The sequence below is a fragment of the Castor canadensis genome, chromosome 17 (genome assembly GCF_047511655.1).
Source record: "Castor canadensis chromosome 17, mCasCan1.hap1v2, whole genome shotgun sequence".
In the NCBI taxonomy this organism is placed as follows: domain Eukaryota; kingdom Metazoa; phylum Chordata; class Mammalia; order Rodentia; family Castoridae; genus Castor; species Castor canadensis.
In genome coordinates this window covers 23331229-23355808 of record NC_133402.1, presented here as the reverse complement: position 1 = coordinate 23355808, position 24580 = coordinate 23331229, and the positions used below count along the sequence as shown (strand labels likewise).

General features: G+C 40.3%; 1 protein-coding gene across 2 annotated transcripts in view; it reads right to left on the bottom strand.

The window, feature by feature from the left end:
- The window catches only part of Dnah3 (dynein axonemal heavy chain 3), a 201749-nt gene that overhangs the window by 94713 nt on the left and 82456 nt on the right, over nt 1–24580 (bottom strand). For both annotated transcript variants that reach the window (XM_074059600.1, XM_074059601.1), the window contains exons 27-39: nt 22409–22523; nt 21024–21222; nt 19182–19290; nt 18849–18962; nt 17992–18168; nt 15887–15978; nt 13869–14088; nt 12672–12806; nt 9147–9258; nt 6915–7156; nt 4162–4262; nt 2672–2777; nt 799–928 (exon numbers count right to left, since the gene is read on the bottom strand). In XM_074059600.1, the coding sequence (XP_073915701.1) occupies nt 799–928; nt 2672–2777; nt 4162–4262; nt 6915–7156; nt 9147–9258; nt 12672–12806; nt 13869–14088; nt 15887–15978; nt 17992–18168; nt 18849–18962; nt 19182–19290; nt 21024–21222; nt 22409–22523 (1852 nt within the window). The remainder of the gene's footprint in view (nt 1–798; nt 929–2671; nt 2778–4161; nt 4263–6914; nt 7157–9146; nt 9259–12671; nt 12807–13868; nt 14089–15886; nt 15979–17991; nt 18169–18848; nt 18963–19181; nt 19291–21023; nt 21223–22408; nt 22524–24580) is intronic.

The following is a 24580-nucleotide window of genomic DNA, read 5'->3' as shown; positions in this document are numbered from 1 at the left end:
TTATCCTCCCTCACCCTTTCCTTATGCTCTTCTCCCTCCCACTGGTACCAACCCCCAGACAGGACCTGTTTTACTTTCCTTTCCTTTTTTTTTTTAAAAAGGACATTTTTTGTTTGTTTAAGATAGCTATACAGGAAGTTTCTTTATGACATTTCCATGTATATAAGTATTACATCCAAAATTGGTTCATTCCCTGCATTATTCTCCTTTCTATCTTGGTCCTCTTATGGTGATTTCTACAGGTTTAAATATTCTATATTCATTCTTGTACAGAAAATGCATCAACCACATTCATCTTATTTACTTCCTTCTTTTATCCTCCCCTCTCATTAGTGCCCTTCCCGAAGTGTGACCTGTTTTTCATTCTTGTTCTTCATTGTTTAGGTATCTATTCATTGTCAGTGGGATTTTTGCCTTGGTATTATACCTGTACATGCATTATGTTGAAGTCAATCTAACCTCTCCAGAATATTTTTTCTGAGATATATTTGCATGTATTATCTAAATTCATCTCCTGCCAGGTAAATAGGGACAGGAATTGTTACTACTGCTGTGTAGATGAGGAACCTTAGGCAAAGGAAGGATAGGGTACTTTGCAAAAGAACAAGAACAAAAGAAATCAGTATCAGATCAGGACAAAACACATGGGCTCTTTCCACGAAACTCCATTCTCTGCAATTCAAGGTTTGCTTGTTCCTGACCACACAGTTGGTCTCATTATAACTCAAGAGGGACAAAAGAAGGATGAAAGCAGACAAAAAAAAGACAAGGCACATCCAGTCCTCACATGGCACTTACCAAGCAGAGAGGAGTACAGTCTCATCATTGAGTAGGCCAAATGGATGGGAGATGTTTGGACTACAAATTTACACTGAAGGCAACCAAATTCCAGGCAGGGTTGAACAAGCCACATGAACATGTCATTGACCTGAGAGTAGAAAGCTTTGTGAGATTTGTAGACATTATCTAAAAGGGTCTGAACTCTTAAGAGCTTGGTCTTTCTCAGAAAGCTGGAGATGTTGGTAAGATTACTGATTACTTATGAGAGTACTTCAAGATTTAAATACTTCAAATTCTAAATTTTGATCTTTATTTGGGCTACAGTGACAATATTCCCTCCTCATGATGCTGGGCAGCAGCAGCCAGCCACAGCTACCTGTTTGCCATGTGATCCCAGGGGAAATAACAGATACTCTACAGTGTATGGTGTTGCAATGTGTGATGGGTATATCAAGACATACTCCATCTTAAGTTGAGGAGCATCTGTATTATTTCAGTAAACAAATACTTATTGAACATCTATTAATTGCATTGTAGTAACCAGTACTGGAGATAAATGGCAGACAACACAGACAAGGACCCTGCTAACTCCCAATCTGAGAGGCAGAGAAGACAATAAATGACTGAACAAGCAAGGAAATAAATAAGATGCAGATCATGGAACATGTTATCAGGAAACGAAAGTGTTACAATGGAGAATATCAGGAAGGGCTTAAACAAGGACAGTCAGGGACCAGTCAGGCTTCTTAGAGGAAGGGCCCTTTATACTGTGACCTGGATGACCAAGGTGAGCTACTTATGAGATGAATTGGGACAAGATTTCCTGTATGAAAAATAAAATGTGCAAAAGCCTTGAGGTGGTGAAAATAGCAATGGAAATAAGACAGGATGTCTGGTGGATAGTGAGCTGGGGCTAGAGAGAGAGAATCAGTGAAGAGGTTGCAAAGTTGGGCAGGGCTCAAGTTATCCCAAGACCTGTTAAGGAGTTGGACTTTGTGCTCTGGGCATTTGAGAGTCCCTGAAGGACTTTATAGCATGGGGTCTTGGCAGATTCCAGACAGAGAGAGAGAGAGAAAGAGTGAGAGAGAGACAGACAGACAGACAGAACAAACAATCAGTTCCTGGATATGTATGTGGACAGGTACTTATATAAATGCATGTGATCATATATATTATACATGTATACACACAATAGGCCTATACATGTATCCTACACAATCCCCTACAGTGTTTCCATGTGGAGTAAATGCAACCCTTCTTGGCTTCCTCTGTGGAGGCTTTTCTAAGAATGTCTACTACTGCAGGGAAGGACAAGAGACACCACAAACACAGTCTCTCCCTTTCTGTTCCCTGGTCTGAGAGTGTAGTCAGGGCCCTGCAGAGCCTGAATTTTCCTGTCTCTTTCAGGACAAGAAGAAAGTATTCATCACTGGTCATTTGTTGTAGCTGCAAAGAAGGCACTTTTAACTGGTCCAAGATCTGTCCTGGTAGAGGGTAGGCTAGTGGGGTGGGGAATGACAGAACAGAAGGACATGATCTGCCTCTAGAGCAACTTCTAAAGACATCTCTGCTCAGGGGACAATGGAATGACACTATAAAGAACATTTCTCAGCACTGGGTTTCTCTACTGGGGAGCTGAGGAATGATTGAAAAGATAGAAGAGGAAGGAGAATTGACTGCACCAGCCCCTCCCCACCACATGAAGGAGAAAAGTTGGAAAAATGGCAAACAGCCATGAAATAAGATATCTGGGGACAAACAAGGAATTCCCTCGGCTCCTTCTTGCCTTGGAACTGTGAAGGTAAAAAATGTGCCTACAGAGTCCTTAAGATGAGTAGGGAAATGGCAGTGGAGTGGGTGGGGTGACAGTAAAATGGTCCGAGGGTCTCACCAATTCCTTGTGTTCCTCAGTGAGGCTGGAGGGCAGAGTATCCATGTATGAATCCTTCAGGGGCTTCCAACCTAGTTGATGGGGCTCCATATAGATCATCCCACACCTGGAACACAAACAACGAATCAGGCTAGGTTATCTCTTGTTTTTCACTACGGCCTGCTAACATTTATTGCGCATTTACTGTAGTCAGTTCTAGCACTATGCTAGAACCTAATGGACATCGACAATAAACTTCATCCAACCATATGATCTCTCATCCTATTCCCTTGGGCTCCCCCACATAAGGTAATACAGCATCTTGAATCTTGATTTCATTCCCTCTCCTATAGTTTTATAGCATTCTGTATGTTCCTACAGTGTTTTTTTCTGGAGGGAAGGGTGATACTAGGGATTAAATTCAGGGCCTCCCACTTTCTAGACGAGGCCTCTGCCACTTGACCCATGGCCCCAGTCCTTTTGCCTTTAGTTTGTTTTTCAGATAGGATCTTGTGCTTTTGCTCAGAGCCAGTGTTGTACTGCAAGAGTCCTATTTATACTTCTCAAGTAAGTGGGATTAAAGATACATACCACCATGCCTGGCCCCCATACACGTCTTTTAAAAAAAAATTTAGTAGGGATACTATGTTGTACATAATATCTTGCTTTAATGCAAAATATTGCTAGGATTTTTTTTTCTTTTTTTTGCCATACTGGGGTTTGAACTCAGGGTCTTGCACTTGCTAGGTAGGTGCTCTACCATTTGAGCTATACCCCAAGCCATTTTTGCTTTAGGTATTTTTTGAATAGGGTCTCAAGTTTATGCCTGGGTAGCCTGGATCACAATCCCATTTATGCTTCCTGTTTAGCATAAATGTACTAGCCTTTGCTAGTTGAGATGGGGTTTTATGAACTTTTTCCCCCTAGGCTGACCTCAAACCACTAACCTCCCAATATCCACCTCCCAAGTAGTTAGGATTACAAGTGTGAGCCATTGTGCCTACCCTAGGTTTTATCCTTAATTATTTCCTAAGATTTATCCATATCAGGGCAGCACATTAATTTTGCATGATAAATACAAATATTACAATTTTTAAAATTATATTATAATTCATTAATTCATCCCTGTAATGGCATTTAGGTTGTTTCAAGTGTTTGTTATTATTAGCTGTACCACTATGAATATTCTTTTATAGGTCTCCTATTATTCATGGGTAAGAATCTCTTTTAGGTACATAGCTAGGAGCAACATTGCTGGGTCATGGGCAATTTAAAGTTCAACTTGAGTAGATAACGTCAAATCCTTTTCCAAAGGGCTAGCTAGATTTAAGATTTACACCAGCAGTATGGGTTGAAGACTAATTTTATGACAAGCCTAAGAGAACAAAAGATGTGGGTGGACTAAGGTCTAAGGGTAGACCTTAATCACATTCATGGGTGTTTAGCACTCCCATCCTACTTAGGGTTAGTGGGCCAGGCCTTCCCTCCAGGTGCTAGTCACCCTGACTTACCTGCTCACGGTGGCTGGGGAGGCCTGCTCAAGGTCTGCTGGCTCAAAGATCAGACTCATCTTGGGGCTCATCTGGATAATCTCTCCACTCATCAAACACAGCTGAAAGTGAAACAGAAGGGTAGGAGCAGGCATAGTGGTTGAACTATAACCTGCCAGTAGAAGGTCTCAATGAAGACAGAGTTGGTTTCAGTACATTCCACAGATATTTCTTGAGAGCCTACTATTTGCCAGGTACTGTTCTACATGCATAGGATAAAACAGGAAAAATCCCCATCATCTTGGGGTTTATATTCTACTGGGAGGAAACAGATGATAAGCAAAATGTATCATATATAAAATAATGAAAAGTGTTATAGAGAAAAGTAAAGCAGAAGGGGATGGAGAGTGCTCTGCATGGCTGAGTGAGTTGTAATTTTCGATAGTGAGAACAGAAAAATCACTGAATTTCAACCTTAGGTGAAAAATGGGGAAGTTATCATATCTTACAAAGTTTCTTGGTTCCTTTCTCTGTATTTTAACAGAGAGCTTAATTATACATCTTTATCCTGTTTAATTTGCTCAAGTCTCTCACAAAAGAACCTTTTTGAACTTCCCATATGAACTAGTCCATGGCTGGAGTGACAAGAATCTGTCCCTAGATTCCTCTGGAATGGAATGGAAGACCACTGGAAGTCCTAGTATTTGTACAAAGATGTCCAGTGCCTAGGCGTACCTTAGACTATCCACTTAGGATACCACTTGCCATTTGCTAATGTGTGCTCAAGAAAGGTATGTGAGTTATGAGACAAAGCCAGAGCCCTGGCCTCACAGAGAGGAAGAAAAAACAATAGATCTCTGCTGCTTATCCTAATTGTGGCTCCAAAATGCCCTGCATGGCCCTATGTCACTGCTTGTATCCCCAAGAAGGTCACAGCTGTTATGGGGCTGACAACACCAGCTCTGTCATCTCTAAATATCAAGAAAAGTAAAATAGACCCACACCTGTGAATGCTTGATTTATATGCAGAGCCAAGAACAATTAGAAAATTCTTTGAGTGTGACTCTGTACTACTAATCTCAAAACAACTGGTACATTAGCTTGTGTAGTAGAATCCGTATCATGCAATAGTACTTACTTCCATTTTTATGTTATATAATTACATGTTAAAGTTCTGTGTATAATTTGGGTAATTAGGACTTCCATTGTTAAGCCTGACTCACTCTTGGGCTTGTGACATTTAAATATTCTGAAAAAACATTTTGATTTGATAGTGTGTACATTCAGTGTAGGAACTATTATTTGAAATAGTGATACATTTTATTTTATTATCTTAATGAGAAGTTATACAGTACTAGCTATCTGGCAGGCACTACTACAAGCAGTTTGTAAGTATTTTCTTATCAAATCCTCCTAACAACATGAGGCAGATAGTGTTATCTCCTTTTTTTTTTTTTTAGTGGTACTGTGGTTTGAACTCATGGCTTCACTCATGTTAGGCAGGCGCTCTACCACTTAAGACTCTCCACTTTGATGCTGGCAACAGATTGATTTCCTATGTCTACCACTAAGCTGTGTTGTGTTGGGCAAGTCAAGTTACAGAATTTAATATCCTGATCTGTAAAAATATAATAGAATATGGTTTTGTGTTGGGCTTTTTCAAGATAGGGTTTTGCAACTATTTGTTTGGTGCTGGCTTCACACATCGATCCTCCTGATCTCTGCCTCCTGAGTAGCTAGGATTACAGGCATAAACCACTGGTGCCCAGTGGTTATCCCCATCTTACATATGATGAAATTGAGGCATTAAGAAACTAAATGGCTTGTCTGAGGTTAAACAGCTGATAATGGCAGGGCCAGGATTTGAAGGTAGGCTCAAGGCCAAGATTTTTAGTGTTACTATATTTACTGAGGCAGGATGCATTTTCCAAAGACTGCTACAATAATACCTCCCATTCCACGTGCATGTTTATGTGACCTTCTCCACCTCCATCAAGAGATGGAGTCTGTCTCCTTATGCCTTTGAACCCAAGCAGGCCATGTGACTTTTTGACTGATAGGATTAGAGATAGTGATTCAATGTCAGTTTCAAGCATGATCCTTAATTGCTAGGAAACTTTTACTTCCTGTCTCTTGGAAGTCACATTACAAGTGCTACCTCCCAGAGACTATCAGGTGACAAGCCCAGGCCACATGGGCAAGCCTGGAAGATGAGATGTCATTTACAGAAAGAAAAAAACAGGCCAGAGGAATGCACCCCAGGCACTGGGTGAGTAAGCCATCTTAGACATGGATCTTCTGGTTCTAGTTATCCCAAGTGAAACCACAAGAACCTGAGACCAGTTAGACAGCTGAACTCTCAAAAACCCCAACCCACAAAATCATAGGAAAAAAAAGTAGTTATTTTAAACCACTAAGTATTAGAGTAGTAGTTTGCTATATGGCAAGGAATAACCCAAACACATTTCATATGTACTGTCTCATCTAATTATCAATGACTCTATTCTACTATATTGTTACAGATCAGGAAATCAAATTCTGTAACTTGACTTGCCCAACACAACACAGCTCATTGGGAGACCTAGGAAATCAATCTGTTGCCAGCATCAAAGCTTTTAACCACTGTACAACATTGTCTCTAACCACAAAGCATGATTCATGAATTGATAACTGTCATCCTCTTAGGGGGCATTTATTCATAGTGTAACAAATTCATGTCTTTTATAGTTCTGACCACTCACCTCAATGAATTTATGCCATGAATAAAAAGCTACCTTTTTATTGTCATCCAGAACAGTGTTCATGTTTTCAATCCAAACAGCATCCACTGGTCCATCAAATATAATCCACTTGCGGTCATCAGTCGTGGAAGATGCTTGCTCTCGGAAAGCATTGGCTAGGATACCATCTGTCCACTCATGGCTCACTGCATCAAAGCACCCATACAGCTGACCCATTGTGATGGCCTTGGGGTTGATGATCTTGAACTCCACAGCAAACTCCTCCATCTGGTTGGCTGGGCAAGAAGGTCCAACAGCAGTTACGAGAGCTTTGGTGAGACCAGAATGTTAGACAAGAGACAATGCCACCTCTTGCTGAACATGCAAGTCAAGGAGAGCCTCTGTTTTCAATTTCTGAGACAGGGTTTCACTGCTAACTTTTCTCAGGCTCGTCTCCTGCCTTCTTCACCTGAGTAGGTAGAATTACAGGAGTGTACCGCTCAGCCCAAAGAGAGTCTTTATGAAATATGTGCTAAATCCATAATACACAGGGATATCTGGATAGAAAATGTTTTAAATTGTTGGGTTATCATAGACATTAGTTTCTTACCATGCTTTCTTCTGAGTCTTATTTCAAACTGGACAAATGTGCTTGTCAGATGCAGGACTAAAAAAATTAGACCAGGCCTAAAAAGACTCAAGCACTAAATAAGAGGTGCCACTTACCAGCTCTCTATGTGCCTTGTTGTCATGGTTACCCTAAGAATCTTGGCTTTGGCCTAGGATGATAAAACAGCTGACAAGTTAGAAGATTCTGAAAAATGGTGGCTATTGTTCTCTATCTCAAAGGTTAGTTTAGCTCTAAAATCTTTTTCTCAACTTCCCAATAAGTGTCATTTGTGCACTGAGAAATGCACTGTTAGAGTACAAGGACTGAACTGGAATATTTAGACTGATAGGTGATGGCACATAATGTGTATTTAATAACAGAAAATGTTACTTTTACATGATCCTTCAAAGTAGGGGAAAGTTGGAGTGCATGAGCCATTCCCTAAATAAAGAACTATTTCCACAGAATCCTGAAGCAAAAACAATCTGGCAGGACTAGGGATTGAACTCAGGGTCTCATGCTTGCTAGGCAGGCGTTCTCCTACTTGACCCACATACACTTGCTTTAGTTGTTTTTCAGATATGGTCTCATGTTTTTTGCCTGGGCTACTTCAGACCATGTTTATCCTACCTACACTTCCCATGTAGTTGGGATTAGAGACACATGCAACTATGCCCAGCTTATTTGTTGAGATGGGGTCTCAGTTGCTTTTTGCCCAGGCTGGCCTCAAACCATAAGTCTACCAAGCTCTACCTCCTGAGTAGCTGAGATTACAGGCATGAGCCACTGTGCCTGGTTCTCTTCCTTTAGTTTCTTAAACCATATTCAAATGCCAAAATTATCACTGTACTTAAAATTGAAATGCCCAAATTAGTTATTGAGGCTGTTAGTCTTCCAAATCTCAAGAGAAAAATCTAGCAGCAATTTAATCATCAAATATCATTAGAAAACAATTTTAAATTAAGTAGTTGAAGTGAATATGTATACACATGTGCAACTCAGACTGCTTTTTAAAACCACAGGTTTGTATTTTATGCTTAAACAAACAAAAAACCTAGAACTGTTTTTCTGGCAGTAAACATAGCTTCCATTTGTTGAATAGGCACTGTGCTAGGTTCTTGATCTGCAAAATTTTACTTAAATCTCACAACAATCCTATTCTAGAGCTGGGGAAATGGAGAATAAGAGAGGTTTAGTCATTTGCTCAAGTTTGAGTCTGACTCAAAAGTATGAACTCTGATTCTCTACCTTAAAAGGAAGGTAGAAAGGAAGAAAGGAAGAGAAGAAGAAAGAGGAGGAGAGAATGAAGAAAAGTGGGAAAGGGAAGAAAAGGGAAAGAAAGAAAGGATGGAGAATAAAGGGAAAAGAAATGATGCAATTGTTTGGGCTTGCTTTTGGACTGATTTTGTTTAGGTCAGTGACAGGCAATTCTCTCTTATTAAGGACCCATTGAAGAACCATGCTTAGCATTTGAGAAAACCCCACCAGCCTTCATGAATGCACATAACATCCCTTGGTAGAAGCCACACTCCACCACCCTGTATTTTTCCATCTGTGTCCCATGTTCTGTTTCTAGCTCTGACATTACGATCCATGGCCAGCAAAACTCATAGCCTGGCATTATCTCCATGGTGCCAGCCAACTGAGTAGGAAGTCCTGTCCTCCGTGAGCTTTACCTGCATACAAATCACCCAGAGCTGCAGCCAGCACTTTATAAGCAGAGGTCTTGCCACTCATGGGATCTCCGACAATCATAAAGCCATGTCTTACCAGCATCATCTCATAGATCTGGGAGGAGACATCGTAGAAATTAATCAGTGCAAAGGTCCCCAAACTGCAAGCTAAAGTCAATGAGGAATGAAGGATTGAGAGGGAATTCTCCATCACTGATGATCTCATCCACTATAGTGATCTATTGTTTACATAGCTTTTGGATAAATAAATATACATGTGTCTCAGATTGCTTAAGGATAGGAGCTACTCTTTGTTTTTCACCTATCAATATGCTAAGTATCAAGTGATTGTCCAAATGACTTCATTTAATCTATTCAGGTATCATCAACCACCTTTTACAGATGAGAACCCTAACCTAAGAGAGGCTAAGGAACTCTTCCCAGCTTTCCAATGAGGAGCTAAGGTTCAAACGCATGGATGTCTGACTTCAACACTTCTGATCTTTTCATTACACCATTTCCTTGTTAAAAAACTTAATTGATACTAATATTTGTATATGTTTATGATGTACAGTATGAAAATTCAATACATGTATAAGGTTCAAGTCAGGGTAATTAGTACTTCCATCTCCTCAAGCATCTGTGACTTCACTAGAGTTGAAGAGTAGAATGATAGTCACTAGAGACTCAGAGGGCAGTGGGAGGAGGGACAGAGAGAGGCTGGATTTCTGGTACCAAAAAATAGATAGGAAGAATTGCCTCCTGTGTTCCACAGCACAGCAGATCAACTATAGTCTACAATAATTTATTATATATGCAATTTACTTTTAAAGCAAGAAAGGAAATGTTGATCACTTTTGCAAACTGCATTTCTATTGGAGTTTCCATTCTAGAGGCCTGATTGCTGTTCTGACTTGGCTGGAACTCTCAATAGATAAAAATGTGTTGTCTGAGCCAAGCACTATGCTATAAGATATTAATGGCATTCCACATGATTTTAACCCCCTACTGTTAAGAATCAGTAGCTAAGAGGAAGCCTACTTCTTTTTCTTTTTATTCCTTTTCTTTTCTTTTTTGCTGGTGTTTGAACTCAGGGCCATGCCCCCAGCCCTTTTTTTGCTTTAGGTTATTTTTTTATATAGGGTCTTACTTTTTGCCTGGGCCAGCCTGGGAGCACAATCATCTTACCTATGCCTCTTGCATAGTTGGAATGACAGGAATGAACCACCATGCCTGGCTTATTTGTTGAGATGAAGTCTTGCTAACTTTTTGTCCCAGCAGGCCACCAACCACAATCCTCCCACTCTTCATCTCCCAAGTAGCTGGGACTATAGATGTGGACCACATGCCCAGCCCTGGAAACCCATTTCTTAAGTTTTCTGATTATTGCTTTCTGTCTGTGGCAACAGCCCATAATAGTTGAAACATAAATTCTCTGGTCATTTGTATTTACATGAAATTTTATGTTTCTTTTTCTCTGTCTCTCTGTCTCTGTCTCTCTTTATCTCTCTCTCTCTCTCTCTCCTTTTTGACTCTGAGTCCCTCAGAAAAAGGGGACACCTGACACTTTTTAGTTTAAAGATTAAGTACTCATTGTTTTTCACCTTGGAGATGAGTGATAAGGAGGGTCTAAGTGAAGGTAGTAACAATGGGGCTGATAGAGGAAGGGACAAATGACACTCAGAAAATATTTGTTAAGTATCTATTTCATACCAGCAGTAGGTGCCATAGACTGAGCAGAGAACAAAACAACAAACCCCCACCATCAAGTAGGGTTTACACTCAAGAAAGTTTAAAAGACATTTCAGATTGAAGAGGTGAATGGGGTTGGTCATGTATCAGAAATGAGAGAGTGGAAGGCATCCATGACTCAATGGTCTCTTACCTTCCCCTTGTCATACTCAGAAATGGATTATCAAGTTATAAAGGACAGGTAGTTCCAAGGAAAATGTTACCTTATTTTAGAAATCAGTACTAAGCTACATAAAAGTTCACCTGAAAGTCTGAAAATTCCTTTGAAATAAGATAAATTCCTTTGAAGTAAGATGGATAAATGGGTGATGGATGGGTAAATGATGAATGTTAATCACAAAATGTTAATTATAAAATCTAGGTGATATATGCATGATCTCTTTATAATTCATTCAATTCTTTTTCATGTTTAAGATATTTCATAAGAAATTATTGGAAATACTAATCCTCATCAACAATAAATTAGAATTCAATGTTGGGTTAAATGAAGCATGTGAACAAACAGCTCATGTGGTGATATACTGGGGCGGGGATCATTATTTTTACCACAGGGCAGTCTAATCTCAGAATCTGGAGACCTGAATCCTACCTTAACCTTTATTTCAACTAATAGCATGACTCTGGGAAATGATAATGTTGATGATAATGATAAAGTAGCAGGCACAATATCTAACACTCTCAGAACTACTCTATGGGGGAGATTTTACTCCTTTCCTTTTACAGATGAGGAAACTGATGCTCAAAGAGATGAAATAATTTGCCCAAAATCTCCCAGCAAAATCTGATGGAGGAGAGATTTGAACCTAGGTCTGTATTAATCCCATATTTGTGTCCTTATGAAGGCTGGAACAGATGGTATTTTTAGGTCTCTTGTCTCTCTGACCTGTAATTCTGCAAAGACCATGCATTTGGGGCTTATTTCATTCAATTTATCTTTGTAAATTAGTTTTACATAGAAAGCAATCCCATGGAGGGGGGTAGGTGGAAGCCTGAGATTAGCAAGAAACTTCAAGGAGGTTCTTCAGGGCCACGTCTGCAAAGACATCTGTGATTCCCCTGCCCAATATAATCTGTCCTCTATTGATAACAGAACCCTCATCCTCCCTGGGGACCCAGAACCTGTGGTTCAGTTGATATGACTTGGGTGGAGCTAATTCCATCCCTACTTAGCCATGGTCCAAGTCATATCTCTGTGATGAGTCAGAAGTGATTATGTGACTTTATTAGAACCATCCAAAGCTAACTCTGAGACATTTCTTGGAGCTACTTAAAGAGTGGCTTTGTTTTCTGCTGGACTTGAACCTGAGGCTGCTGGGAGTAGAATAAACTTTAACACACAGAAAGAAGCAGAGCTCAGAAATGAAGAGAGGTACATTCCTGATGACATCTAAAAACCTGGATCCTGCTATGCCTAAAGTCAGCACATTCCTAAACCTTTCAAGTTAGGTAAGTGAATAAATTCCCTTTTGTGGATTAAGATAGTTTGAGTTGGAATTCTACCCTTTGAAACTGAGAAAGTCCTAAGTAATTTAAAGTAAAATGCCCCAAGAAGCTCTTTTTCATTCCCAAATTAAAAAGAAACCCCCAAGGAGTGTGGCCATAGGGAAAATGTTGTATTTTAAACTTCAACTCCTAGAAACAAAAATTGAAGTCACAAGAAATGGTCAAGAGATCTTTTAACTCCAGCCCATTTTCTGTCTGGCCCAAGTCCTTCTCGTTTCTGACTCCAGCAGATGGTAGAATAGGCACATTCCCATATGGGTATAAGGAACTAACCTGGATAATTTTCCCAATAAACCAAGGTACTGGCTGGAGCTTCATCTTTCTGATGTTTACGTTCAGTGCTTCCAGAAAAACTTCATAGTCTGGCTTTGGAAGAACAATGCCAGGAAATAAGTCTGAGATAATTCCCTGTTGGTAAGAATTCAAGAGAAAGTGATTGTATATGATTGTAATATTTTCCCCAAATGAAATCTACCGATAGCAGAAATGTTTGAAAAACCCCAAAGCTCATTTTTCTTTTTTCTTTTTTATTCATTTATTCACATGTGCATACATTGTTTGGGTCATTTCTCCCCCCACCACCCGCACCCACCCTCTCCCCCACCTCGCTTCCTGTTCTGCCCTTATCTCTAATTTTGTTGAAGAGAAGACATAAGCATAATAAGAAGACAAAGCACTTTTGCTAGTTGAGTTAAAGGTAGCTATACAGAGAGATTCCTAGCATTGCTTCCATGTACAAATGTGTTACAACCCAAGTTGATTCATCTCTAACTGTTCTTTACACTGGTTCCTGATCCACTTCTCATGCTGACCCCCGTAGCTTTAAGGTTTCTGTATTAATTCCTCTAGAGTGGGGACATCAAACGCTTTCATGTTTTGGGTTTGCTACCTGTCCCCATACCTCCCGTATGTTCTCTTCCCTTGTCATGTAACCCAAGTCCAACAACATTGCTGTATTTGTACTAGATCTAAAGTCTGCAGATGAGGGAGAACATACGATTTCCCAAAGCTCATTTTTCCTATACCAAAACTCATCCAAAATTACAAATATCATTCTGTTTATCAGGATTTCCCTTCCCCAAAGTTTAAAAGTCAGTAAATATTTAATGAGGCCATGGCACTATTTTCTAGTCACTGTGTTGGGAATGAACAAGATAGTCATGATTTAGGCTTTATGAAGCTTACATCCTGGGTAAAGAAGAAAAGCATTAGATTAGTTACAAAAAGAAACTACATTGGATAAAACAACTACCCAAACCCAACAGCAAATACTATCCTATTAGCAAAACCATTTTCACTAAAACTAGGAACTAGACAGGGATAATTGCTATCACTATTATTATTTAACATTGATGGTGGGAATCAGGCAAATGGAGCTGGCTTATTAGACTCAAACTTGAGAAGAAAGAAGAAGATGTGGAGAAGGTGCCAAAACTGAGCCTGAATGTTTGGTTCCAAACCACTGCATACCTGAAACAGAGGGACATCTTGAGCTAAGAACTTAGCCAGGTTGACATCAAGCAAGGCCCGGAGCAGCAAGACACTTTCATTCTCCTCTGGATACTTGAGCTTCAGGTTGCCTGCAGCAGTGAGCACAGACTTGACAGCACGCATGCCATAGTCATAGTGATGCTGGGAGGAGAGTTGTTCTGAGCATAGACGGTAGGTCGCAACTATCTTCTGGGCAAGACTAGGAGGGCAAAGATGTGTCTGCACATCCATGTCTTTGTCTTTTCAGAGATAGACTTGCCCATGAACTTCATGGACCAGCCTATCATTCACAAGTCTTTTACCCATAATGAGCTAATGATACATAGCTCTCTTTCTAAGTTAGGATGAAAAAAAAAAGCAAGCCTACACTTATGAATAACATGTACTGTATATGAAATTATGTTACATACTTTCATGTATATGTATGAATGAATATGGATATGTGAGCTCATAGGAAGAATACATGAACTATTAACAATATTAATCCCTGAAGAATGGGTCTGAGGGTTACAGAAGGTAATTCACCTTTTTTCACTTCTCTGACATTACAATTTTGTTCAATATTGTACTTTATTTTGTGAGACAAGGTCTCACTGTGTAGCCCAGTATGGCCTTGAACTTGAGATTCTCTTGCCTCCACCTCCCAAGTGCTGGGATTGCAGATGAGTACCACCATGCCTGGCTATATTTTACTTTTTAATTCAGAAAACCAACTCAAAATGTAATATACTCAGCACTATACACATGAACACTGATGTGTATGGCCATTTTTTATTCTTGCTGAACCACATTTCCCAGCCTGCCATACAGTCAGGAGGGTCATGCTACTGTGTTCTAGCCAATGGAACATGAATGGAAGTGACACATGCCATGTCCAGGAGTGGTCAGGAGCCTCCATGCTACGTGCTGTGGTCATCACGTAAATACCCTGGGGTTTTGAACCATCCCTTAGGGAGCAATGCTCATGATCATAAACATCTATTTGGATTTCCAGTGAGTGAAAAATGAACTTCTGTCATGCTAAGCCACTAGGATTTGGGTGTCAGGGTTACCCCAAGCAATATACTGAAGCACATTCCCCTTGTGAAGATCCCCTTTACAGAATAGATATGATTTTTAAAAAAATCAAGACTGTGTTGTTCAGTAGCCCCTAGCACAGAGCTGAACAAGTAGATCAATGAGGATTTGTTGATTGAATAGAGAAGTGAATTGAATGGGCAAACTGATGTAATCCAGGTCCACCAGAGAAAAAATAAAGCCTCATATGATAAAGGAAGCCTCTTGGCCTAGGAAGGGTGGCAATTCTATTGAGAATTTCTGCAGCCCTTTGAATTACAAACAAGGACACCTATATATTCACCTGAAGAGACATCTGTTGTGACAAAAATTTGATTATGACAAAGACAAAAATTGATTATGGTAAAAGACAAAAATGAAATTTGTCAATAAAAACCACTTTACAATGATTACTCACAACCCTTGTAGAATGTGTTGTGTGAATAAAACAACACAAAATGATGTGTGTGTGTGTGTGTGTGTGTGTGTGTGTGTGTGTGTGTGTGTGTCTTGGAAAAACTAGGTAATACTTGAATAAGTACCTAGTTGATTGTAGTCAATAAATGTTATGTTGCTAACAATTTGATTAAAGTATTAAATTAGTTAAATAATATTAAAAATTTCCCTTCAACTTTGGAATCACTTCAAATGCTTTTATAGTCTTGCCTTAAACCACTTAGTAATGTGGATATAGATGTGGTAGAGAGAGGAGTGGGGATGATATAAGTGGCTACTTTTAAAGAGAGAGCAGGCCATTTCCCAGTCAGGAATTGGGTTAGAACAAAACCAGGGCTGTATGTTCTCAGATCAGCCAGCGAGAGAAAGCAAATTTCTCATGTTTTTCTCTTTTCTTCCAATAGGCAATCCACCTTGAATCCTCCACACAAAAAAGCCACTCTTCAAGGGCATTTCGAGCCCACTGAAACACTAATGTAATATACCTTCTTGAATCCAGAAATCCCATAGAATAGAGGGAGATTTCTCCAATGAGTGCGTAATCTGGCACCATCATGGCCACTGTCCGAAATAAGGCCTGGAAAAGAAATAACAAATGAGAACCTGAACACATACTGTGAATACTTGGGAAGGCATAACTATAGAGGCATGACCATCCAGGCCACTTCAGTGACAATCAAGGAGGATCAGAGAATTAATTAATATAGAGACTATCTTCAGAGGTCAGATAATTTGCTCACAGACCTGTCCAGTGATTTGTCCAGGTACACGATATTGTATTGGGTCCCTCAATGCTGTATGGTAGGTCCTAGGTGCTGGTATCCTAATAACACCCTGTTCTATGACAAATGAGGACATCTCATAGCATCATTCAACTGTTGGATCACTCCAGTGTTCAATATGGGAAGTAATTTAGGAATGCAAGACCAATATGCATAAGAAGAATCCTGAAGTCAGACAGATCTTGAGTTCTTGTTCTGCTACTGACTAGATGTAGGACAAGCTATATAACCCCTTTGAACCTCAGCTCTTTCATCTCAAAATGCACTAACAACTTTACCTCTTCACAGAATTATCATGAGAACAAATGAGATCATGTAAGTGAAGGACTTACAAATGAATGTAGAGTATAGTGAGCACTAGAGTACTGTGAGTTATTGTAAATTTAAGAGAAGTGAGTCATCCAATTACTTAGAGGTAGAGTTGAGATTAGAAGCTTCTTGATACCAGTCCCAGTGTTTTCTGGTCTCGTTAAAGTCACTTGTGCAGATCTAACATGGTTGTTGGCTGGTACAAGGGGTGCTTATAACAACTGAGTGGTAAAAAATGAGACACATGGGCCCACATTCTACTTTGACACTTGCTGGCCTATGCTGACCTATAGGAGAGGAGCACTTCATGGAATTCCTTCATTCTTTTCCATTTTGGAGGAGAAGAAGGGATCTGTCTGAATGAGATTCCAGGACACTAATCATAATGCATTTCTAGCAGGTGGAGAACCATGTATAGTCTGTAGATGTGGGTGTTGCTGGGTCTTTCTTATTACTTCCACCCATGGGTACCATAAATCAATAAAGGAGGTCTGGAAGTCTCTCTCTGGCCACTCTTTTCATGCAGCTGAGTGACAGATGTTTTTCCATTAAGAGAAGACCTGGTCATTCCTTTGGATTTTTCCCTTCTATGAAAGCAGCATGCTAAGACCTTCTAGGGCCATCTTCCCTTCTCTTTCAGAGTCTCTTTCCTTCTACTAGACCAAGGCCAAGAACAGCAATAGGCAATGGGGACAAATACGTGCTCTTGTTATCTGTAGTTGGTTGGAACAACTTGTTTTGGTATGGAAACTACTCAGGCTTAACCAGCTTAGTAGTCAAGGGGTAGCTCCATGTGGCCCAGCCTAGGCCTGCCAGAGTCCTATATGTTGAAATCCAATGCTGTTTTGTAAATGGATTTATTTTGTTTGGCCTATACTAATTTTTTATTAGGATATATTTGTTGTATGGGGGGATTCATTATGACAATTCCAAATAAGCTTACATTGTACATTGATTAGATTACTCCCACCATCTCTCCCCCTTGACCCCCTCCCTGCCCCACTTATATAGTAACTTTTTACATCAAGCCAATATCTTAAAATCAGACTTTGTCTAACAAACTCAATTTCTAGCTTCTCCTGGAAAGAATGAGACTTGACAACTTCCGCTTGTCAATAGTAGTCTGGAGCTAAAAGGTGGTTGCTGCCTCTAGGTAAGCCATTCACCAAAGTCCTACTGTGCCTCATTTGCTTCTCTTGCTAATCTGACCCCTGCAGACAGTTGAAATGGTGATCCTTGTTCTAGTGTTCATTGCTTTCTGTTTGTCATTCGTCATTACGTATGTTTCTCGCTTCTCCATGAGACCTTGTTGGGGTATCTGTGTTCTGCAGACAAGTACTATTTTACTACCATTGTCACTTCATTATTGCTTATCACAGCTGAAAAAATGTCACTTGTTTCTATGTTGGGCTTCTCTATGAGACCCTCAGGTGTATACTTGCAGAAGCTTCTATACTATAAAGTACACTCACACTTTATAAGTGCATGCTGATGTTTACCTTGAGGTTGTCTGGCAGCTCAGCTCTGCCAGCATACCCAGGGTTCATGGTGATGAAGACAGCGCAAGTTGGGTTCAGAGAGAGTTCAGTGCCTTCAAAGATAAAGGTCTTCAGTTTCCGGATAATGGCTTGTTGAATGCTGAGAATCTGCTGGGCTACCACAGACAGCACTTCTACCTATGGCAAGAATACCCAGCTGATAGAGCGCTACCCCAGCTCCCTCAGTTAGCAAAGGAAGAACTCAATCAATTCTTCCAGATCTTCATGCTCAAAATTAGGAGCATGATTTGGGGTTTTGACAAAGGAAGGGAAAACTGGTGTGTGTGTATGTTTGTGAATAGTTTCCACAGTATTTTATCTTTGTTTCTACACAGCATAGTGCTTGGCACTGAAGAGGTATTCGGTGTTTATTGGTTCAAATTCCATGTTTACATTTCCTGATCTCCATTCTCCCAAACAGAATTAATCGCTTACTCTTTTGGGATGTGCTCTTTGTACCACTTCTACAGACATCTGTGATAGATGTCTATCACACTCTACTTTTTCATTTAATTTTTACTTCCCTTTACTGGATCATAACGGTCTAGAAAGCAACATAATTTCTTATTTATCTTTGTATTATGAACAAATGCAGAGTTGCTGACCTATAGTAGCTGCTCAATACATTTTTGAATGAGTCAGTGAATGAATGAGTTTAACAGGAAGGTGGGGATATGTGTATAAAATATGCATTCTGTCTCCTTGTGGCTACTTATGTTTAGTTCATTAAGTATCTGCTCTATGCATGGGCCATAGAGGAGACAGGCCCTGTCATTAAGAAGCTGAAGTCCAAAAAAGGCCCCCTGAAGCAGAGTTACCTCGATCCTGTTGAATTCATCAAAACAAGCCCATGCTCCAGCCTGGGCCAGTCCCTTGAAAAACTTCCCCATGGCTTTGTAATCCAAACCATCTGAGCAGTTGAAGACCACACACTAGAAAGAAGGAGGATGTAGGCCCTATTCAGAATAGATTCCACCATATCTGAATCACCAGCATCATGAAACAGGGGTGGAGCTCCTCTCTTGTTCTACTGAACAAGCTAGGCTCCACTCTGCCCATTACACTAAATTATCTTGAACTTCACACTCATGGTCCTGGTCAGGAGTTCAGAGGGCAGGAGGAAAGGGTGGCGATGGATGGCACTTCCCTACCTGCTTGGCCAAGGCTTTGGCCAGATCTTTGGTGGTTTCTGTTTTGCCTGTTCCAGCTGGACCCTCTGGAGCTCCACCAAGGTTCAGCTTTAAAGCACCCATCAGTGTCCTAAGGGGAAGGAAAAAAACTCAGTGTCCAAGTCCTAAGACATAGGAAACATACTGGCTTTTTATTTATTTTGACTCAAACAAATAGCTTAAAATTCCCCCATAATTATATGACCAATATATCATCACTGTAAAAAAAGTACTGTTTTACTCAGTAGTATAATCTCAGAGTTTGGTGTGTGGTGGCTCCCATAACCACTTGTCCCAATGTATGACTATTCAGTCATACATACATAAGGGATACAAACATTCAGACATAAGAGAATCAAGTAGAAGTGAAAAATACTCATAAAATCCACATTCCAAAGATCACCAGGGTTAGTGGAATGATGAAAAAAAAACATTTTTCCTACTAGATTAATTAGTCTTAAATTCAGGAGCTATATTTTTATTTGGTTCCATATCCTTAGTGAAAAAAAGAAAGTGCATATAGTAGGTGCCAAGATGTTAGAAATGAATCATGTGGTAAAACTGGTCCCATAGCACTTGGTGTAAGACTTTGTGTATGCGTGTGTGTGTGTGTGTGTGTGTGTGTGTGTGGTAATGGGAGTTGAACTCAGGGACTTGCACATGCTAGGCAAGTGTTCTGACACTTGAGCCATGCCCCTAGTCCTATATAACTTAACACACTATCTTGTACTTCTCTTCTTCCTTTTTCTCCCCTTCCTCTTCTTCTACTCTACCTCTTCTTCTTTAGGCACAGTCTCTCTATATAGCCCAGATTGGCCTCTAACTCATGATCTTCCTCCTCAGCCTCCTGAGTACTGGGATTACAGGTATCAGCTACTATACCTTGCTCTTATAATGTTCTGAACATGTGTCCTCCAACCTTAATTAGATTTAGGATTTGTTGATGTCATACATGGTTCACAGGAAAGTTCAAGAAATGGTTGCTTATGAAGACTATTTGGGATTTTTGCTAAATGAGCAGTTATAACGTCTCTTATTATAGGAAAAATAATTATGTATGACAAATATGTTTATTTTTTCCACTATAGTAATCATTTTGCTAATATACATAGCTTATGGTATGTTGAATATTTTAAAAATACACAATAAATTTATTTTAAGAAAGATAGTTGCTGAATAATGAGTAGAAAAAATGAATAATGAAAATTATAAAACACAGAAAACAAGTGATTGAGGATTTTGAAAGGAGAGGATTCTTTCAACTATTATTTTTATAATGTAAACAAATTCACTACTATGTAGAATACAAAAGCAAAGAAAATCTGAACATCACAACATTGGTAAGATCACAAATTCAGGTTCCCAATGTTAGGAATTCCAAGGACAGTGGCAAAGTGCTTTTTTGAGCACAGAATGCTGGCATCTCTTCATCAGACTGGCTAGCTAGCTTGGAGCATCTGATCTGGGACCTTGACCAGCCTGGTCTATCTTTTGGCCAAGTATCTCCAGGTACCTCTCAGGTCTTGCCTATCGTAGAACTTCATATTTAAGCACCAGGTCATTTTCACAGTCACTCCAGTGTTCTGCTGGTTGGTTCCAATATATCAATTTGCACTGGGATTCCTACTGGATTTTCATTTTTAGCCTGAATGCCTAGTGTTCATGTGTATCTGTGGGACTATGGTGACTAAGGACAAAGTTCTGAAATCTGAGAATCTACAATATAGCAGGTAAGGAACCTAAAGCACCCTTTACCTTCTTCCCAAAGTCTTTTCTTTTTGGAGTTCTCTGCTCACCCTTCAAGCAGGGAGCCCCCAAGTTTACCTGTAGCATCGGTCAGTGAGGGGCGTAATCACCAGCCTGGGGGAATTTCCCAGGTACTCATAGCCATACAAGGCCTCTGTGGTTATCATCTGCACATTCACATCCTTTTCCTCCCAGTAGTAGCGCAGCTGCGAGATCCACTGGAAATCATTCAGACTGGAGACTCTGTCCTCAGCTAACTTGGCCACTACATCACGAGCTGTGCAGAAACACACGTACAAGAGCCATCAGAATTCCCCTAACTCCATGGACTCTTCAGTTAGAAGAGGATCCTACCAAGGTCACTCCTTACCCTGCAGGCTATTTCAGGCTCTCCTACCTTGCCCACCTCCAACCAGCAAGCAGTAGTATCACTCAGAAGTCTATCTTTGCTTTCTCCCAAGGAGCTGGGCAGAGAATGGTCTGCTGCATGAAGACCTCATTCAAATAGAAGAGTGTGTACTCTGAAATGAGACTACCTGCGTTCAAATTCTGGTTCCACCATGAACTAGCTGTGTAACTTTGGGCAAGTTTCTCAATCTCTCTGTCTCTCAGTTGTACAATATGTGAAAGGGGGATAATATAGTATCCATCTTATACAGTTATGAGGACTAAATGAGTGCACATGCACACAGAAAGGAGGGGAGGTGGAGAGAGAGAGAGAGAGAGAGAGAGAGACTCTATCATATAAAACATTATGTAAATATTTCCTACTGTCATTATTTCCCAATTCGTGGGAGAGAAATGCTGTTTGTTCCCAGGCAACCAGACTGGTCCAGCCCTGGTTTCCTTGGTGATGATGTAGTGAGTGTGGAGGTGGTTTGTTTTATATAAAGATTCCAGTTCTTCCTCCTACTCTTTTTTTTTTTTTTAAAGGAAGAGCTGGAAGGCATCCTCTCTCACTACCCTCTCCCTTTATCACTGTCCATTCTCAGTCCTTTAGGTTTGGAGACAGACAGAGGAGCCTCTGCCCCTACTTAATGTGTGCCTCTCAGCAAGTTATTTACCTCTCTCACAGCAGGTTCTTAATCTGTGAACTGTCTGTGAAAATGAGCTAATGCAAGCACTTAGCACAAAGCTTGGGTCCTGGTGAGTACTCAAACATGTTAACTACTGATAGCACTAAAAAATAATTCAACAAGTTGGTGACTCAGAAGAGCCTTGGACATAACAGTCTCAGTAGATCTCTTTTTGGAAGGCTGCTGGGAACAGGGTTCTGGATGGGAGGAGGAAATGTAAAATGGAGATACACAGAGCCTTTGGCAATGGCTTCTGTCCCTACCCCTCACCTTACTCTCAGTTGGAGAAGCCTCTCCCTGATAAATTAGGAAACCCTAGGCCACTCCACTGGGGAGAACCGAGAGGCCAGCTTGGCTGCCAATGCCCGGGGAAGTCTCCATGCTCACCATGGACATCGATGACGGTGAGGGCTCCAAGAGTGAGCCGAGCTCCGCTGCTCAGCTTCCCTCGCACCAGCTCCACGATCTGAGCAATCTGGTCATTGCTCTTTTGCAGAAAATTCTGGACAGGGCACAGAAAAGGACAGTTAGTTAAGCTGGAGTCTTCTCTGGCAATCACCAGTTCAGGGACTAACATCATATCAACCGTTCAATGGCCCAAGTCACACTCCTGGATGTCATCCCTTAAATCACCCTTTCCCTCACCCCCAAACATTTACCTCTAGGTAAACCTTAAATACATCATGCTAACTGAAACAGGTAGATTTGGAAGGCTACACACTATATGATTTTATTTTTATGATTTGTGGAAAAGGCAAAACTACATGGCAGAAAACATACAGGCAATTGCCAGAGGCTTAGAGTAGGAAAAAGTACCGTTGGCTACAAAGTGTGTGAAAGCATTTTTTGACTGGTGTGGAACTGTGCTGTACCTTGATCAGGATGGTGTTTATGAGCACATGATAAAAGCGAGACCACACAAGGGAGGGGTAAGACACCTAAAAAACTAGCTAGCATTTGTTGCCCTTAACGCAGAGAAACTAAAGCAGATACCTTAAAAGCAACTGAAGCCAATAGGAGAAGGGGACCAGGAACTAGAGAAAAGGTGAGCTTAAAAAGAATTAACCTAGAAGGTAACACACACGCACAGGAAATCAATGTGAGTCAATGCCCTGTATAGCTATCCTTATCTCAACCAGCAAAAACCCTTGTTCCTTCCTATTATTGCTTATACTCTCTCTACAACAAAATTAGAAATAAGGGCAAAATAGTTTCTGCTGGGTATTGAGGGGGTGGGGGGGAGAGGGAGGGGGTGGAGTGGGTGGTAAGGGAGGGGGTGGGGGCAGGGGGGGAGAAATGACCCAAGCCTTGTATGCACATATGAATAATAAAAGAAAAAAAAAAGGATGGTGTTTACATGAATGCATGTGTTTGTCAAAACTTACAGCCCTGTGCCAAATGGGTGAATTTTACTATATCTGAATTATGCAATAAGCCAGAATCAATTAAAAAAAACTAAAACTTTTTCAGATTAAAGGAGATGTGAAAATGAAATGCCACATGTCTTCCTGGATTAGATTTTAGACCAGAAAAATAGACATTTAGTAGGGATAGGGATAGTGGCTTAATTTAAATTAGTCAACTTAAAAGATAATAATATTGTATCAATGATTATTTTCTGATTTTGATTGTGCAATGGTTATTTTCAGATGTTAACATCAGGAAGATCTGGTTGAAGGTATATGAGAAATCTGTTTTTTTCTTTAACATGTTTTGCAAAAAGCCAATTTATTTTATTTCCTATGGCAAAACATTTTAGAGATACAAAGGGATAAGATGGAGTAATGAGAAAGACATAACAAAAACCTAGTAGTAAATGATCTACCCAACACAGAATCATCTCTCAATTTCTAACACTTTCTCAATCTGGGCCTGGAATTTCTTCAAAATCTTCCTTTCCAGGTATTGTGTGCTTGGTCACTTTTTCATCTCCCTCCATCCCAGGGGCAAAGGCGACCATCTCTCTGCAGTTCTTCCCTGAATCTGTGCACTTCCTGTGTGTATCTCCATTATGTCTTCCTACCACTGACCAACGGTTTATTTATTTCTCTGTCTCCCAACTTATGAGAAGTCTTTGTACTATTTTTGCAACATGATTTGTAATCCCTGACATTATCTCAAAATGAAGAAGTAAAAAACAAGGAAAAGAAACAGACCATGCTAGATTCAAATCCCACCCCTCCCTCCTGTCTAGCAATGTGGCCCTGGCCAACGGCTTTAAGCCTCTGAGTCTCAGTGCACAGGTCTGTCAAGAGATCTGGATTTACCTCTGCATTTTACTGGGGAACTGAGATAGAGTAGTGAAGCACGTGGCATAATGACTGATATGAATAAAGCATCCAACATGTAATTATGTGGTTGTTACTGCTATTAATAATAAAGTATCTGGCACACAGTAAAAAAATTTTTTTTTCAGTGTTTTCTCATTGCCCTTGGACTGTCTGAAAAGCTCCTGGTGATCCCTTAACTGCCCATTCCACAGCCATTGTAGACCAAAGTTCTTCAGTTCCTGGAATGCATCATGTCTGTCCCTCTCTTCCTCCTTCCCTCCCTCTCCTC